At 48.4% G+C, this 18263-nt stretch overlaps 2 protein-coding genes across 9 annotated transcripts in view; both read left to right on the plus strand.

Moving 5' to 3' along the window:
* The window catches only part of TTLL9 (tubulin tyrosine ligase like 9), a 70633-nt gene extending 63056 nt beyond the window's left edge, over positions 1 to 7577 (plus strand). For all 8 annotated transcript variants that reach the window (XM_077872659.1, XM_077872658.1, XM_077872656.1 and 5 more), the window contains one exon: positions 7085 to 7577. In XM_077872659.1, the coding sequence (XP_077728785.1) occupies positions 7085 to 7117 (33 nt within the window). In that variant the 3' untranslated portion in view covers positions 7118 to 7577. The remainder of the gene's footprint in view (positions 1 to 7084) is intronic.
* Positions 7578 to 8708: 1131 nt separating this feature from the next.
* XKR7 (XK related 7) overlaps positions 8709 to 18263 on the plus strand; it is a 28281-nt gene continuing 18726 nt past the window's right edge. The window contains exon 1 of the mRNA XM_077872668.1: positions 8709 to 9295. Within this exon, the coding sequence (XP_077728794.1) occupies positions 8709 to 9295 (587 nt within the window). The remainder of the gene's footprint in view (positions 9296 to 18263) is intronic.

Here is an 18263-nt window from a genome sequence, read left to right on the forward strand (position 1 = left end):
CTGTGTATCTCTAGTTCCTGCCTCCTGGAAGCTCCAGAGAACCCGAGCTGCTTCCCCTGACATTTCACTTGTCCTTTCCCTTGGTTGTGGATGCTTGAGTTCCATTTTTTTCTCCCCATCGATACACACAGAGCCACCCTGATTGCCCTAGCACGCTATTGCTTTGTCATAAGGCATGAATGTGCTTCTTTCCCCTCTAAATACTGCCATGCTCCTCTCCAGAATGGCTGCACTCATTTATACCCCTACTGGTAATGCACGTCCTCACCAACATGAGGCATTATCCACCTGTGTATGGCTTGTCCATGCAGTGGCATCATATTTACTAAACAGTTCTCTTGTGGGAAGACATTTCAGTTGTTTTCCATCTTTTTTTTCTTAAGATTTTATTTATTCATGAGAGACACACAGAGAGAGGCAGACACACAGGCAAGGGGAGAAGCAGGGTCCCTGTAGGGAGCCTGACGTGGGACTCAAATCCAGGACCCCAGGATCACGACCTGAGCCAAACCACTTGAGCAACCCAGGTATCCAGTTGTTTTTCATCTTATCAGAAGTCCTACAGGGATGCTTGGGTATCTTAGCAGTTTAGCGTCTGCCTTTGGCTCAGGTCATGATCCTGGGATCCTGGGATCGAGTCCCACATTGGGCTCCCCCATAGGAAGCCTGCTTCTCCCTCTGCCTGTGTCTCTGCCTTTCTTTCTGTGTCTCTCATGAATAAAAAAATAAATAAAATAAAATAAAAGAAGTGCTGCAATGACCCTTCGAGCCATGTTTCCTGGTGCTGGTCTTGTGAGCTTAACTTTTGCTTTGCCTCATCTTCCTCCACAATTCTTGAACCCTAGTCTCCCAACACATCCCAGCATTCTCACCTCTCTGCCTTTGCTCAGGCTATGCCCTCTGCCCGGAATATCCTTTGCTTTCCTTCTCCATTTGTTGAGTGCTTACCCCCTTCCCTTAAAGCCTCTCCTAGAAGACACCTTTGTCCCACCCAGTCCTCAATCCTCAGGAAGGTCACTCTCCCCTCAGGCCTTCCAGAGGGAATTATACTTTGGTGGACGACCTCTTCCTCTTCCTCCTGCTCCTCTTCTTCCTCCCCCTCCTCCCCCTTCTTTTTAAAGATTTTATTTATTTATTCACAAGAGACATAGGCAGAGGGAGAACATGCAGGACTTGATCCCAGGACCCTGGGATCACAACCTGAGCCAAAGGCAGATGCTCAACCACTGAGCAACCCAGGTGCCCCTGGTCCTTCTTTTCTTCTGACATCAGTCATGTTCTTCTTTTGGGCTACCTTTTTTTTTTTTTTTTTTTTTGCCACTGTTTTGGCTTTTCATGGCCTTGGAGCCCACTGGGGCTAGGGGCTCCATGGGCTTCCCCTCAGGTGCCCAGGACCTCAGGTACCCAGGGGTCTACTGAATGACTGAGTGTGCCCATGACCTAATCGTGCATTGGAGAAAATTAAGGGTCTCAGTCTCTCTCTCTCTCTCTCTCTCTCCACCCCCCCTTTACCCCTTCCCCTCCTTCTTCACCAACCAGAACCTTTCAGGAGTTGCTCCTTCCACCGGAAAGAGGGTGGAACATGAAGTCAAGACTTTCCCTGTCATAGCTGGAGATGAGAGGCTCATTTCATCTGTAAAATAGGTGTTAGCATTCACTCATTCGCTCAAGGCAACAGTTATTGAGTGCCTACCCTGTGCCAGGCCCTGGGTATCCACTGATAAATAGGACAGGCCTGATCCTGAGTCTTGCAGGCTTTGTCACAAGGATAAGATTGACATTCAGGTATATACTATTCCTAAGTGCTCTAAGGCTCAAATGAAAAGCTCAGAACCCAGTAAGATATATTTTAATCTAACCTAAACCAGGGGGTGGAGGTAAAAGAAGCTTTCTTTAAAAAGTGACACTTGGCCTAAGATCTAAGAATGAATGAAAGTAAACTAAGTAAATGAAGAGGCTATGGGTGAAGGTAAGGTAGAGACACTGTTGCAAGAGAAGAGCACATGCAAAGGCACTGTGGCAGGGGGAACATGGAGAAGGCCAGTGTGGCTGGAGCCCAAAGAGAAGGGGAGAGAGGGAGAGGAGATGAAATTGAATGAGTAGGCAGGAGCTAGGTCACAATGGAGGGCCTGATGAGCGAAGTGACATTGAGAAGTGGACTCATTCACTCAATAAGTAATTATTGGACAGCTTCCATTAGCCTGGAGCTGTGCTATAACAGTGGACAAGGCAGACAAGGTCCTTGTTCCCACAGAGCCCACAGTCTGAGGGCAGAGAATAACATCAAGGAGAGGAAAAATGGCTAATCTTTCTAGAGGTCCTACTGTGTGCCAGAAAAGGTGCTGAGTACTTTCCCTATACTCTCTCATTTGATCCTCGCCACTACATATCACGAAGTAGGAAATTTTCTTTGGAAGAGGAAACAGGCTTAGCAAGGTGGAATGATCTCCCCATCTGCAGAGTCTGAGGCTGTTTAACAGTCCATTTTAAAAGCCCTTTTCCAAGCACTTTTACTCAATGCCAGTATGTGTGACAGACATGGATAGAATCCCTACAAAGGGATCTATCTAAATTATAAACACACATACCATTCCATCAGCAAGTGGATTTAGTCTACAGAGATCCAAAATGGTACGTCCACAAAATTATTCACTAACAGATTGTTTTAACAGGCTGGAGACAACCCAATAGCCCATTTTTTAGGAGGTTAGTGAAGTAGATTATGGACCATCCATGCAACGGAATGCTGTGATGCCATGAAAAAGAACAAGCGCACTGTCTGTGCATTGACATGGAGCCGTCTCCGAAAATGCTATTATGTTAACAGAAGACAAAGGACAGAAGTATGTACAATTAAGCTATCCTTTGTTTCAAAATGGTGGAATAGGGTTAGAGATAAGTAGATGGGAGAGAGAGAAAGAGAGAGAGAGAGAGACTGAGAGAAGAAACTTGTCATTGATTGTCTCTGGAGAGGATGGCTGGAAGACAAGGGAGGACAAACGTGTCCTTTTTGTACCTCTGGACTTTGAGCCATGTGACTGTGTCAACTACTCAATAAGTAAATAAATAAACACAATTGTTTGTTTAAAGGACTTTTGGATTCTATAGGAAAGAAAGTGACATTGGAGCAGGGAAGACCTTCCAGGATTATTGAATTGAAGGTGTCTTAGTGACTTCCTTGTTTTACCAATGAGGAAACTGAGGCCCAGAGGTGAGAAGTGAGGTGACTTGCTCAAGGCCACCTAAGCAGGTAATGGCAGACTCAGGACTGTCTGTCACTTGAATTACAGACCTGTGTCCTTTCATGTCACAGCTAATTCGGAATCACTATACCTATGTGCTATGTTCCACTAAGTGCTGGTGAAGGACACAGGCATGACTGCTGCAGATCTTATCCTCTAGACAAGAAACAAATACATAGTATAACATTATGTAGTTAAATGGATAAAAATGTAGTTGTGGATAAAAATGAGGCAGGTGAGGGTATCCCCTCTGAGTGGCAGGAGAAGTTACTAGGAAAATCTTCTGAAGAGGCAGCATTTTAGAGAAAAGAAAGATGGAGCCTTGTGAATCCCAGGGTGGCATTGTGGTAACAAAGCTGGGCAGGGAGGATTAGGTTGGCATGGCAAGAGAATAGCGAAGAGTCAGTGGCTGGAACAGTATGAGGGAAGGAAAGACAGAAGGAGGTGAGGTTAGAGAGGAAAGCAGCAGAGAGACTGTAGGCAGTGCTGGGGACATTGGCTCAAAGTGGGGTAGGAAGCAGTAAGAAGGTTTTGAGCAGAAGGAAACCTGACTAGATTTCTTTTTAAAAGAGGACTCTCGGGATCCCTGGGTGGCGCAGCGGTTTAGCGCCTGCCTTTGGCCCAGGGCGCGATCCTGGAGACCCGGGATCGAATCCCACGTCAGGCTCCCGGTGCATGGAGCCTGCTTCTCCCTCTGCCTATGTCTCTGCCTCTCTCTCTCTTTGTGTGACTATCATAAATAAATGAAAAAAATAAAATAAAAGAGGACTCTCTGGCTAAGGGTGGAGACTGAACATTAGGAGCGAAAGAGGAGCTGCAGGGAGCCCAGTGAGGAGGCTGGTGTAGTCCAGTTGTCCACAAGAGAGGTGACAAGACCGTGGCCTGGGGCCATGGGTGGGAGCAGAGATTGGTCTCCCCATCTGTACAATGAAGGAGTTGGATGACACAGTCCCTTAGGGCCTTTCTGGTTCTGGCATTTTGGTGAATTTGGCAATTTGGTGAATTAGCTCAGCATACACCAAGTACATACAGCCAAGCCTGTTTTCCTTTTCTCACAGTCTCTAGATTTTTCCTTTTGGATTTTGAATCTGGACAGAGCCCAGTGATCCAAGGCTCAGAGCGGGGACTCTTGCCCACCCCCATCACTGCCAGCCTCACTCTGGTCTCCACCTCCTAGGGACAGATGGGTGGGCAGCGGGAGGCAGCTGGGCCTTGGAGCCTGCAGGGCCCCAGGGGAGGGAATTATCTGAGAGTTCATAACCCCTCTCTGCCTTCCAGATCTTGAGTTAAAAGCCCCAAATGTCACAGCCCCAAGGGGCAAGGGTTTGAGGGTGTTGGGAGAAGGGGCAGGATGCTTTCTGTCCTCCACTGCCCACATGGTGGGGTGCATGGGGTGCTGAGAACTCCAGCCCTGGGAGCAGGAAGCCATTAGAGGCTGAAACTGGTGGCCCTCCGGCCGTGTCTGACCCACTGACCTATTTACTTGGCCTAAAAAATGTCTGAGCAAAAATGGAGCCAACATTTAAAAATCAAGAGATTGTACAATACAATCCAGATTTCTGGCTTCTCTTGAATAATTAGAAAATCTGACCATACTGACCGCTTATTCCCATATGACAGCATTCGGCAATAGCTGAGCAGCAGCTGTCCTCATTATTATTTTATTTTATTAATAGGTAAATATGTTCACATGATTCCAAAAAATTATAAATGGGCTTATAATGAAGTCTCCCTCTTTCATCCTGTTCCTCTTCTGCCCAGTGCCTTCTTCAGTAATCTCATTTTCTTATGTAGACTTCCAAAGTTTCTTTATGCATTTATGACAAATACAAAAATAGATTATTATCCTCCCTTTGACCTGGCTTCACTCCTCCCCCTGCCCACATTCTATCCCTTGCTTGTCCCCGTGGAGCCCTCTCTGTATTAGGAGATGGAGAGATTCATTGCCTTCCTTACTGCCACATGCCATTCTGTTGTCAGAAATTTCATGATTTATTTAGCCGGTCCCCTCCCGATGGGCATTTGGGTCATTCCCAATATTTGCAGTAATAAACAATGCTGTGCCAATTATCTTGTACACAGTTTACAGAAGAACTAAAGGAATATTATTAGAAACTGGTCCAAGCAGAAGGTGCAGTAGGCATGGATTGAGCTTGCAGCTATGATAAAGATTGTTCCTAAGATTCCCAACAAAGCTCAGGCACCATGCCATTGGGGAAAGGAAAGGCTCCCAAATTTATTTCTGCCACTTGCTAGATGTGGGCCTTCTCTCTGGGCCTCAGTGTTCCCATCTGTAAAATGAAAGAGGGACTTGGGAAACTGGAGAAGATCTCAGGGCCTGTCCAGTTCTAAATAGCTGTGGTCTACCTTCTCCTTCCACGTTAGCCACACCCAGGGTCTTCTCAGCCCTGGAATGAGCCTGACTCAGTCCCATTGCAGAGTCTTTGCTCAAGATGTTCTGCACTCCACCCCCACCCCCACTTCCACTAGAACACCCTTCCTGTACTCCCTTATTGATCCTTGTCTGAATCCCTGACCTTTGATCTCAGGCCACTCAGAACACACTGAGTCCAAACCATTCAGGTCAGGGTCCCCCTCTCTAAAGTATCACTGATAGGTGGGACACTCCCACCTGTCCCACACTTCAGACAACCCATCAAATCCTTCTTCTGTCACCACTCCTATTGCCTAAAGTAGAATTCTTGAATGCCAACTCTGCTACTTTCTAACTAATGGTTTTAGGAAAGTGACAGTACCTCCCTGGGTCTCCGTTTCCTCACACAAGAAAAGGGCTGGTTTGAGGATAACATGTGGTAATATCCATAAAGTTCTTAGCACAATTCCTGACACACAGAAGGGCTTGATAATTCTGTGAGTCACTGCCCTTGTCTGGATCACTAATCTGGTTTATGAAATGGGGAGGACAACAGAAGCTATTTCATAGAGTTGATCACTCACTCATTCATTTAATGATGTTTATTAAATGCCTATTGGGTGCCAGGCACAGTGTTGGGCACTCAGCAATTTGTTGGTGAAGAAAATAGATGAATTGTCCCAACTCTTATGAAGCTCCCAGGCAATTCCAAACAGGCAAAGGTAAAAAGATAAATTGCCAGTGTACTGGTGTTAAAAAGGAAAAGACTACACTATCATAGAAGCTCATAATAGGGGAGTGTCAAGAAGACTTCTCTGAGGGATAAGGAGCAGGGCATAGTTGGGTGGGAGATCCAGGAAGGCTTTCTGTGGAAGGCATCACCCTAGCTAATAATTAGCATTAATTATCCTCACCCCATTCCCAAGAGGAAAGCATTGGTTACCCCTCCCCATTTTGCTAAGAGAAATTGAGTGGCTGCCCAAGGTCATGGAGCCAGGAAGAGGTGAGTAGGTTTTGAACCCAGGCTTCCTGGCTCTAGAGTCTCAGACATAAAAGCGTGTCATCTACTTCCTGTTTGAACACGTTAATCCTAGAATGTGGATAGGTATAGGAGGTAGAGGAGCTTCCTCCATTGGGGTGGGGCCCAGAGGGGAGAATCTAACTGTCGGGCTCTATCTAGGCAGAGATCCAGACATGTGCAGAACTGGCTGTTGGGGGGTCAAAGGGCAGAGCTTTCCTCTGCCCAGGGCTCTGTGCACTCCATGAGTATCCCTGCTTAGGGCTGTAGAACAGAAAGAAGGAGAAAAGATACTGTTCCTGACTAAATCACACTGGGATTCAGACTCCCCTCCAGCCCAACTCACAAAAACTCCCACTAGTCTACACATGCCTGGGGATAGAGACTGTTAGCTTTGAATCCAGCATTGAAAACTCCCTTAATCCCTAATTCTTCCTTCTCTGTTTTCAGCCTTGGGCCACAGCTGGCACTCCAACCTCCTGAGCATTGCTGGGACTGAAACAGTCCCTGGACACGAAAGGGATGCTGAGCTACAGGACTGCAGATGGCTGCTCCTTCCTGATCCAGGGCAGCTGTCACCCTTCCGCTTCCCTTCCGAGCTACTCTGAAGCAGCGTGGTCCTCAAACCTCCTCTCGCCTCATCTTCCTTCTTCCCTTTCCATCAAACTCTCCTTCTCCCCTTATGAGACAGCAAAGCTGGCTCTAGAGCCTCATGAGGGCTTGAATTTGGCTCTAGCACTGATTAACTGTGTAACTCCAGACAAATGAATTAGATTCTCTGTGACTCAACTTCTTCATCTGTAAACTGGAAGGAAAAAAACATAAACTACCTCACAAATTGTGAGGATAAAGCGAGTTGGTAATTGTACAGTGATTCCAGTGTCCCAGGCAAAGAGAAACCGCTACATGAGTGTTTGTGCAATAAATGCCCTGATACATCCAATCTGAGCAAAGGGGTTGTGGGTGAGCTGGGGTATCCAGGATGCATAAGCAACCCTTCCTCCTCTCCTAGATTACTGTTATATTCTCTATCCGGCTTCTCCACCCCCAAGCTGTTTCCCAGTGAACATTTCTCTCCTGTGGCTGGCTGCAGGGGCTTCTTTCCAAATCCTGACTTGATCACATTTGTCTCTTGCTCAAATTCTGCAGTGGTTTCCCATTGCTTCCTGAATAAAGTGAATCTCCTGGACTTTTAGGATCACATCCCTCAGAACTCTTCGGGTCCACCTTTCCCAGCTTTCTACCTCCCTGATCTGTGGTCCAGAATTCCTTGAAAAATGTGCCCTCCAATCTCATGGCTGCAGGCCTTTGCACTTGCTATTCCCTCCACCTGGTGCTTCCTCCCATCCCCTACCTTCTGAGGTTGCCCCCTTCCCTGCCAGACTCTACTAGGGCTGTGGCCAAATGAAGGCAGTCCCTGAGGGAGGGAAGGGGGAGAGTGGGGAAGAGACAGCAACTCTCAGAGCTGCAATTTTCTCATATTCAAACCAATAAGAAAAAGACAATAGGAAAAGGGACTCTGCAAGATCAAAGACGAGAATGGAACAATATGCAAACACTTTGGAAACTAGGAAATAGCTTGTTAGCATCCAATGATGGCTAAAGTGTTACTGAGATGCCCGCCTAGGCAGACCCTTGCTTCCAAGTCCCCCGTCCCCAACCCTCCTCAGACCTAGGCCACTGGAGGTAAACAGAGGAGATAAATGGAAGAGGGGAGGATGCAGAGGGGGGCGGTGAAGAAAAGAGGAAATAAGGAAGTGCAGTGGGGTGGCGGTGAGAGGCCGAAGACGTGAGGCTGGGGCCCCACGCCTCTGAGGAAGAAAGCAGAGGGTGACCTGGGATGCTCTCCCCTCCCCTCCCGGGGGAGCTGCCCCCATCCGGCCGCAGCCCTGGCGGGGTGGGGGAGGGACGGGGGCGGCGCCGAGGGGAATGAATAATTGAAGTGGAGGGGAGGAGGAAGAAGAGGAGAGGAGGAAGAGGAGGAGGCGGGAGCCTCCCGCACAGGGTCCTCCCCACTCGGCACCCCACCCCCTCCGCCGCCCGGAAGTCGCTCCCCGCCTCCTGCTCCGCCAACATGGCCGCGAAGTCGGATGGAGCGGCGGCCGCGGCCGGCCCGGGGCCGGAGGGGGCGGCCGGAGGAGCCCGGAGCGGGGCGGGCGGGCGCGGGGAGGCGGCGGCCGCGGCGGCCGGGGGCCCCGGAGTGACCGGGGCGGGGGGCCCGGGGCCGCGCTACGAGCTGCGGGACTGCTGCTGGGTGCTGTGCGCGCTGCTCGTGTTCTTCTCCGACGGCGCCACGGACCTGTGGCTGGCGGCCTCCTACTACCTGCAGGGTCAGCGCACCTACTTCGGCCTCACGTTGCTCTTCGTGCTCCTGCCCTCGCTGGTCGTGCAGCTGCTCAGCTTCCGCTGGTTCGTTTACGATTACTCGGAGCCCGCGGGCGCGCCGGGACCCGCCGTCAGCACCAAGGACAGCGGCGCCGGCGGGCCCTCCATCAGCACCAAGGACAGCGCCGCCGCCTTCCGGACCAAAGAAGGCGGCCCCCAGCTGGGTCCCGGGCCCGCGCCCTCCTCGGCCAGCGCCTACCGCCGCCGCTGCTGCCGCCTCTGCGTCTGGCTGCTGCAGACCCTCGTCCACCTCCTGCAGCTCGGCCAGGTCTGGAGGTAGGAGAAGCTCAGGTGGAGGGAGCTGAGCTCGAGGAGTGGGGGTGGCGAGGGGCTACTTGCCGCCCCAGCCCTACTCTGACCTCTCCAGGGCCCCTTGCGTCCTGACCTCCGCCCCGCCCCACCCTATTGCAGCTCTGATTTCTTCTTCGCCAGCTTTTCCCTGACCTCTGCCCTCAAACTCTGACCAACCCCAGTGCCATACCCCCTGATCTGGCCATTGAAGGACGAAGGGATGGGGCAAGAAGAGAAAGAAAGTAATCCCGGGGGGGGGCGGGGGGGTGGAGGGGGGTGTGAATGAGGAGGGCCCGGGACTGAAGGGGATGTGTGAAGCTTGGAACAGGGCCCTAGGGCTCCATCCAGCCTTGACCCCTTCCTCTGCTTGAATGCTAAGCTTCAGCTTAGGAAAGATCTCAGAAGTCCTTCCTTGCTCTCAAAAGATCACCAGTTTGGAATCTCAGTCCGTTCCCAACCTCCTGGGAGAAACAGAATTGAGGCAGCTAAATGAATATCCCGCCCAAACTTTTTGGACTTCTGGTTAAGGGTGTGCCAGACCCTGCTGAGAAGCTGTCTGGCTTCTTCTGTTTCCTAGGACTCCCCCAGTGTCTCCCTTGTCCAAACAAGACCAAGGGGATTTGGGATCCTGAATCTGAGATTAGACGGCCACTAGCTGTCCCTTAACCCCAGGACAGTAAAACAAAACTGAGGCTTTGTACAAGCAGCCCACTTCCAGGCTGCCTGCCGAGCTAAGCTAATTGGAGACATGGGGAATTCTGAACCTGGGGTTCCTCTTGAATCAGAATTGCTCTGGTAGCTTAGGCTCTACTGTGCACTGACAGAATGAACTTGTCCACTATGTGATCTTAAATAAACCTCCCTCCAAGCCTTAGTTTCTTCACCTCCACAATGAGGGATAGTCTCTACTTATCTCATCTCATTGGTCTACCATCACATTTTCTTACCAGTTGGGAGAGATGGTCAGGTGAGAGAAGGTCTGTGTGAATGCCATGCAGACTGTAACGTACTTTAGGAATGTAATAGATTATCATGAACACAGATGTGGGGAAAGCATGGAAAAAGTCAAAGTCATCGTAGAGAGTAAAGGGTGATTACTGCTGTTGTTATATTTATTCTGCTACTTGTTAACACATTCTGCCTAACTTAGAAGGTTCAGTACTGGGCTGAGGGTTGGAAACAGGACTCCCAGGGTTTCCCAGCTGCTCACTTGCTGTGTCACCCTTGTTGTGTTGCTGAGTTTCTCTCTGCCTTGGTTTCCCCATCCATGCCTTGCTGAGATGATGTGTATATTCCATTGAGCTTGCCCTGGGGGAAAACGGAGGTGGAGCTCTATCCACACAAGGTGGTGTTATTATTATTAGCTTGACACATAAAAATATTCATGTCTACATCCAGGAACTAATCTGCATTTATCATTCTGTGCCCGAGTGGACAGATGGTGATAGATATTTTTAGATCCTGAAATGGTAACTTCCTATTCTTGGTAGCCAAAGCTTCATCCCCCTTTCCCTTTAGCCTAAAGTGGGCCAGCTGCCCCTTAACTCACTGGCTACCTCAAACCTCCTTATCCCCCTGTTCAGAATCTACTTACAAGAAACAAATATTTTTTTCTTAAACATAAACTGAGTTTCCCTCAAACAGGTTTTTGCAAAAAATGACCATGGGGGTAGGGGTGGGGGTCTCAGGGCAGTGGCTGGAGATGACCGAGGGTCCATGGCTTCTCAGATAAAAGGGCTACTTCCACTCTCCCTCATTTGCAAAGTGAGAGGGTTGGGATGAGATGATTTTGCAGGGATGACAAACTAATGGTCCCAGGGTTGAATATGGCCTACAGAAGAGTCTTGTTTGGCTTATATAGTATTTCAAAAATCCAGAGTTCTAGCTTCTCTTGGAAAAATTAAAAATTAAAAAAAAAAAAGGAATCCAGCAGTATCAGGCCTGTAGCAATTTAGACAGGGCATATGTGCTTCAGTTTGTCCAGTTCCTTTCCCTCTGATCACATCTGGACCATCTCACTTAGGCGTTAGGGGTATGAGAACCCTAATTTACAGTTCTGTAACCGTTATTTTATTAAGCACTCACTTTGTGCCAAGCCCATTGGTTGCTTTTTTACCTGTTTCATCTCCTGTGTCCCTCCTAATAATCCTGCGATGTGGTTGTATTATCATTCCTATCCAACAGCTGAGGGAATGAAGGCTCAGAAAGGGGGCATCCTTGCCCAAGGTCACACAGCTAAGGAGCAGAAGAGCTGGGACTCAGGACTCTCTGCCTTCAAAGCCCAGGTTCAATCTATCCACCTTGCAGTTCTGCCACTAAAGTGTCCCCCAAGCTCAAAGAATTATGAGTCTGAGATCCCAAGATTCCAGGAGATAGGAAGTCAGAGCTTCTGCTGTACTGAGATAAGAATGTGAAAGGAGGGGGAGGGATTTGAACATTGTGGGCGAGGATGGGGAGACAGTGTATATTGTGGGGAAAGTGCCAGGACTGGGCTGGGTGGCAGGGAGTCAGGAAACCCACAGCTGCATCAGGGTTTGTAACTAGCTTGCTAGGTGACCTTGGGTGAGACTCTTCCCACCTCTGGGACTCAATTTCCCTGTATGTGAAAGGAGAATATTAGATCTGATGACCTTAGGAGCCTTCCCTTTCTGGAAGTCTGACTCTGGAACTGGTTATTAGAGCTAAAGCCTCTGGACCCCTGTTCCTAAAGCTCTGGATTTTAAAATGGCTGAGAGTCTGGCTAAATGGAGGAAAACCCAGACAAGACAGAGAAGCCACTGGGGCTGGCATTCCTAGAAATTAAGCAATGTTGGCATATGTTTGCTTACCACGTGAAATGTTCCCACAATGAACATGTTCACTGTTCAGCAGGTCTTGGTGCAGATGTTCTGAGTGGTAGAACCTGGGGTAATGAAGAAGGAGAGGTGTGTGTGAGCCCTACAAGACCCAAGCTGGGAGACTGGCCAGTCTACCTTCTAATCCCACACCTTCAATTCTGAATTATAAAAATATCTTTCAACTCCTCAAGCTTACACAATGCTGGATCAAAAGTCTGAGTACTTTGAGGAGCCAGATAACATAGATCTATGACAGGACGTGGGTTCAACTGATGGGCTGGATTTTGTTCTCAAAAAACCCTGTGAAATGGGTGTTATTATTATTATTTTAATTACAAAATGGGGCTCCAAGGAAGAGGAGGAAGAGGAGAGGAAGGAATTCATGTGTACCCACCACGTCCCAATTAGGCCCCATATGATGTACTCCAGACACTGGATCTCGTTTTACTCTGAAATCCACCCTCTGGTGGCAACTGATATACCGATTCAGAAAAGAAAATGAGGCTCAGAGAAGTCAATTAACTTGTCCAAGGTCATCTGCTGAGGAAGTGGGGGGAGGTGAGGTGCCAATCCAGCTTTCTCCAGCTCCCAAGCCCAAATCCTATCTCTGGCACCACCACACTGGCTGCATTGGAGGACTGCAGAGCAATGGCCCCGCACAAAGACAGATTGATCCCTGAGAAAATCAAACACAGATCCTTTGATGGGACATGAAGCTGGCTGTGAGCTGGACAGCAACCTGTGTTTTCATCCCTCCCCACCTCCCCAACCCCAACCCTCAGAGCTGTTAAGCCACTCAGGGTTGTTAAGCCAATTAAAGCCCTAAGCCTGTCTTCTCTGACCCTGTGGGCAGCAGAGCGGTAAACCATGAATCCTGCTTTCCCTAATCTTGAACTCACTGGGCTCAAGCTTTGCCCAGATAAGCATAGTTTACTAAGCCAATTAGTGGGAGATGATCTGGCATAGGATTGCTCTGAGGCTGTCAGGATCTGGGGACTCAAAAGAGGCAGGCAGGCAGGCAGGCCTGCAGAGGGAAAGCCTTATCTCTAAATACTCCATCTATGCCCCAGCACTGCTCCCTCTGCCTCCTCACAAACCCTACACTCAAGAGAAGTTCTGAAATGAATTAGTGACCAACTGGGTGTAAAGTCAGCTTCTGGTTCTTCTCTCTAGAAAGCTATATTCTTGGCTTCATGGTTAAGAGTACGGACTCTGGATTCAAATGTCCTCAGTTCATTTCCTATATGTGATCGTTACAAGCTATATAATCTCTCCGTGCCTGAGTTGTACCTTTGGAATCTAAGGGCCATAATAATGCCACCTCTTGGGTTGTTTCTATGTTTCATATGATAATGTGTACCAAGGATTTAGCAAAGGGCTGGTTCCATTGTTAAGTATTCAGGACCCTTGGAGGTGAGCAGACCATCAGCCCTGGTCTTTGTTCTCTGTGGAAGAGATTTATTCACTTCATACCTGGCCATGGAGGGGGCAGGATGGCAAGAGGGCCTCAAAGGTACCTGTTCTTTTAGTCTGTAGTCATTCATTCCACAAATCTATGGAGTACCTGCTGTATAGCACGCACTGTGCTATATACTGGGAATAGAGTGGTGAATGAGACAAAGTCCCTGTTCTCATAGAGATCAATAGTCTAATGGGGGAAGCTGATAAATAAGTAAAATCAAATATAATATGTATTGTAAACATAATATGAGATCTAATGGGTCAACTAGTAATTGCTGTGGAAAAAGTGAAACAGGGCAGGGGTCTGCAGAGGTCCAGGGAGGAGAGTGTGGCTCTTTGAAATAAGGTGACCAGGGTAGGCACTTGCCAGGAGATGCCATATGGGCAGAGGACTGAATGAGGTGAGGGTGAGCTGTGTGGAGGGAAGGATGTCCAGGACAAAGGGAAAGAGAAGAGCAAAGAGAAAGCCTGTGTGGCCGAATCAGAGTTGGGGGACAGTGAAGGAGATGATGGTGGACAGGCTGGCTGGAGCTAGATCATGCAGGGCATCATAGGCCATGGGAGGACTGAGGGTTTCACTCTGCATGCAGTGGGAGCCCCAGAGGACTTAAGCAGAGGAGGAATAGGGTTTTGACCTCTGTTTTACAGTATGCACTCTGGCTGCTGGAAAATAGATCAGAGGGAAACCGGGGTAGGCCTGGAGACCTGGGAGGATGCTGCTCTATGATCCAGGTGAGAGAAGATGGGGGCTGGACCAGGGTAGTAGCCGCAAGGGTGGGGGTCTGTTTCAGGCTCAGTGGACAGGGTATCTTTCCATCTTTTGTCATTTTCCCCACTGGGGCCAAGATGTTAATGATTAAAAACTCACTTTGGAGTCAGCCATATCCTGTGTCTGCCACTTTCTGTGATTTGGGGCAAATGGCAACTTCGTCCGTGCCTTGGTTTTCTCATCTGCAAAATGGGCATTCAGATAATAGTACCTATCACACATGGCTGGAGGGAGTAGTTAAATTAAATAATGTATACATAGTGTTTAGCACAGTGCCTAGAACACAGGAAGTATGCAATTCTCTTTAGCCATTACTATTTGTATTATTATTTATAAAATGGGTCAGGGTTTGGATTCCATAGTGGTTTTCAAACTCTTTCACTGCCTTTACACCATCATTTCAACTGAAATCTGAGTTTCTCTTTTCTGATATTTTGGTTACCTATCTAGGATTTTGTTTTCACTGTAGCATGGCTGACACATGTCTACAACACCCTGAACTTGATGATTATCCACAAGGTTCCTCCCTGTTCTGACTTTGTAAGGTTGTTCCGGGCCAGCCTCGCCACCCACCTCCGAGGAGACCCCTCTCCAGGAGGTGTTCCACCCCCCACCACCCTCTTCCCCCTGCCCATCCGGCTGCAACAGGCCATTAGAGCTGCTCCTAACAGACACAGCGGCGGCAGTTGGGCTGAGCATCCCTGTTTGATCTATAAAGACCACACAGGAGAAGCCCTGTGGGGAGGATGGAGGGCTGCCAGGAAATGGCTTTGAACCCAGGCAGCTGGGGCGAAGGTCCCTAGGGAAGAGAAGGAGGATGGGTTGGGATCTACACTGGCTTCTCCATTCACCACCTTGCCTTTGTTAGGGTCTTGAAATTCCTCCCCTGGGAAATCCTATCAGCCTCCAGTTCCCCCCAGCCTACCCCACCCCATCTTGCCTCCACCTGCAGCCAGAAGGATATTTCAAATGCTCAGATCTGACCTTGCCACGACTCTGGAGCCAGAGAGCCAGCCCAGGCTCCCCTCAGCCCCTCAAGCATGTCCAGATGCTTTAGCTTGCCATCAGAGCCTTTGGCCTCTTGCCCTTTTGTCTCCTCACTGCTCCAGCCCCCTAAAAAGCAAGCCACACACTTTTTCCCTTCATGCCTCTGAGCAGCTGCCTGTAGTCCTTCTAGCAACACCCTGTCCCATTCTCCTGGTGAAATTCTGCACATCCTTCAAAGCCAAGCTCAAATGCCACCTGTTCTGAGAAGCTTTCCCTGAACAACCCATTTTGCCCTCAACTCTTCAGACCTCACCTCCCACTTCCTCAGTCAGGCAAGTTGTTTTTAATCTAAAGTGGAAATTGTTTAGCTGTTTTGTTTGTTTATAAAGGAACTACATGCTGTTGTTGAAACCTCAGGCAGCACAGAAAAGGTATAAAGAAGACTCCCCTCCCCTCATTATCTTGGGGAGGGGGAGAGAGGTGGAGTTATGGGAGATTTCTACTTACTAATTAGATATTTCTTATATTGCTTAAAGATTTCCTCTGGTTTTTAATTAGCCAAGAAATACATGTATACATTCATTCGCCTGCTTTTAAAAAGCCAGATATTACTGAAAATTTTAGTTACCTTTCTAGAAAACTTCAATGAGATCATTCCTCTTCACCACAATTCTGTCGAGTAGGGGGTGTGGTGATAAAGAACAAGGACTGTGGAGCTCAGACTCTGGTCTGCCATGTGTGAGCTGCATGACCTCAGGCAAGTCACTTAACCTCTCAGTTTCCTCATCTATGAGATGGAATAATAATGTCCCATGGCTAGACAAGTGGCCGTTGTGAAGGCTTAGTGATAAATACAAGGAACATGGCTTGCACAGGACTCAACATATCATAAGTGCTCAATTAGCGTGAGCTAGCATGATCGGTCCATATTACAGATGTGGAAATGACAGCACAAAGAGGTAACAGCCTCCCAGTTAGTAAGTAGCAAAGCCAGGGCTTAAAGGGATGCAGTCAGGCTCCCAAGTCTACATGTGTGACCACCAAGCAATACTGCCTTCTGCTACTTAAGTATATTCTTACTATACAATCAATCATGTATTGCTTTGGGAAGAGGAAAAAAAATCAGAAAGATATTTTTAAATTTTGATTTGAATATAAAGTACCCACTGTTAACATGCTGGGTTCTTCCTCTCAGACTTTCCCTCCAGGCACAATTACTCATTCCTCTTCAGCCCCACAGTCCTGATCATATTCTGCTGTGATCGCCTGCCCACCCAGCTGGTTTTCCTACCAGATTACAAGCCTCTGGAGGTGGTGAGGCCTTGCCCTTTCTTTTCTCTGGCCCCCATGGTGACTGGCCCAGAGCAGACCCTCTGTTGCTGTTGGGGACCTTGCACCTGGCCAGCTTTGGCAAGGTCCCTAGCAGTCATTAGAACACAAGTCTGTTGAAGCAGTCTCTGTATCCATGGCTGATGTGGGGGTGCTAAGGCAGTGTAGGCATTGAAGTGGAAGTTGTGGGCACAGCTGGGGTCTCCTTGGCCTACTTCTACAGACTTCCACATTGTCAGTGGACAAATGCAGGCTTAGGCAATGCCTTTGTACTTGTACAAGATGTGGCAGGAAGAGCCCTGGGGCTAGGTTCCCAGGAGGATGCTGGCGTGGCAGCTGGGTGGCTTAGGAAATGGATCCAGTAGGTGCTCAATAAATGTTCATGTGAACTGAATGGAATCTTTGAAATCAGAATCTTGAGCAAGACACTTCATTGCCTACGGTTCAGTTACCCCATCTGTAAAATCCAGTTAGGGGCTTGAGAATACTGGCTGAGTTCCCTAGGACTGGGACATGACGGCAGAGTAATTGAGGGCTTGGGGTGCTGGGGGCTCCTGGATCTATGACTTCCTAGTCGCATGGCCCTGGGTAAGTTGCTTCAGCAGCCAGAGCTTTAGTCTCATCTGTGAAATGGCGATGGTGATAGTATCCACCTCTTAAGTTTCTTGTAAACACGTCCTGAGATAACATAAATGCACGGGGCTTTCTCATACTCTGTGCTCAGAAAATATTTCCTGCTATCACTATTATTATTGGCCTAAGTAGCAGCACAGTCCACTTACTTAGTCACAAGATAGGGGGCATCAGGTGTCCTAATGCTTGCTAATCCTCATCCACAGACAGTCTTTCAAGGAAGGAGACTTCTTCTGTATCTCCAGAGATTGTGTGAGGACAGATGACAACCCAAGGTCCAAGGGAGTTAGAATCTGTTTGAATAGCAGCAAGATACCCTGACAATCAAGCTGCCCAGGAACAGAGTGGGCTGTTCCTGAGGCTGTGAACTCCTCATGGCCACACACATGCAGACAAAAGTGGCTGACTTTGGCAGGGAAGCTGTTGCAGGGCCTCCTGCCCTGTGTCTGGAGGGCAAACTAGATGATCTGCAAAGCCCCTTACAGTTTTAAGACCCTGTGGATCGAGCTTGAAGGCTTTATGGGGCTTAACTGCCAGATCACTGGTTGCAAATCAGTGGCCCATGAGCACATCCAGCCTGAGGATGTGTTTGTTTGGCCCACGCAGTATTTTTTTTCCTACTGCTTGATGAAACTTTTCATTATGTGAAAAAATTTAAATATACAAAAGTAGAGAGAACAGGATAATGATCCCCCATGTGCCACTACCCTGCTTCAACAATGAACTCCTGGCCAATCTTGCTTCATCTAGGCCTGCAGCATCCAATAGGACTTTCTGCTGTGATGGAAATGCTCTATACCCATCCTGTTCAATATGGTAGCCACTAGCCATGTGTGACTACTGAACATTTGAAGTGTGCCTAGTGTGACTGAGACGCTGAATCCTAAATTTCATTTAATTTTGACACATGTGGCTAATATAGGACACATGGATATTG

The sequence above is a fragment of the Canis aureus genome, chromosome 26 (assembly GCF_053574225.1).
Source record: "Canis aureus isolate CA01 chromosome 26, VMU_Caureus_v.1.0, whole genome shotgun sequence".
NCBI classification, from domain to species: domain Eukaryota; kingdom Metazoa; phylum Chordata; class Mammalia; order Carnivora; family Canidae; genus Canis; species Canis aureus.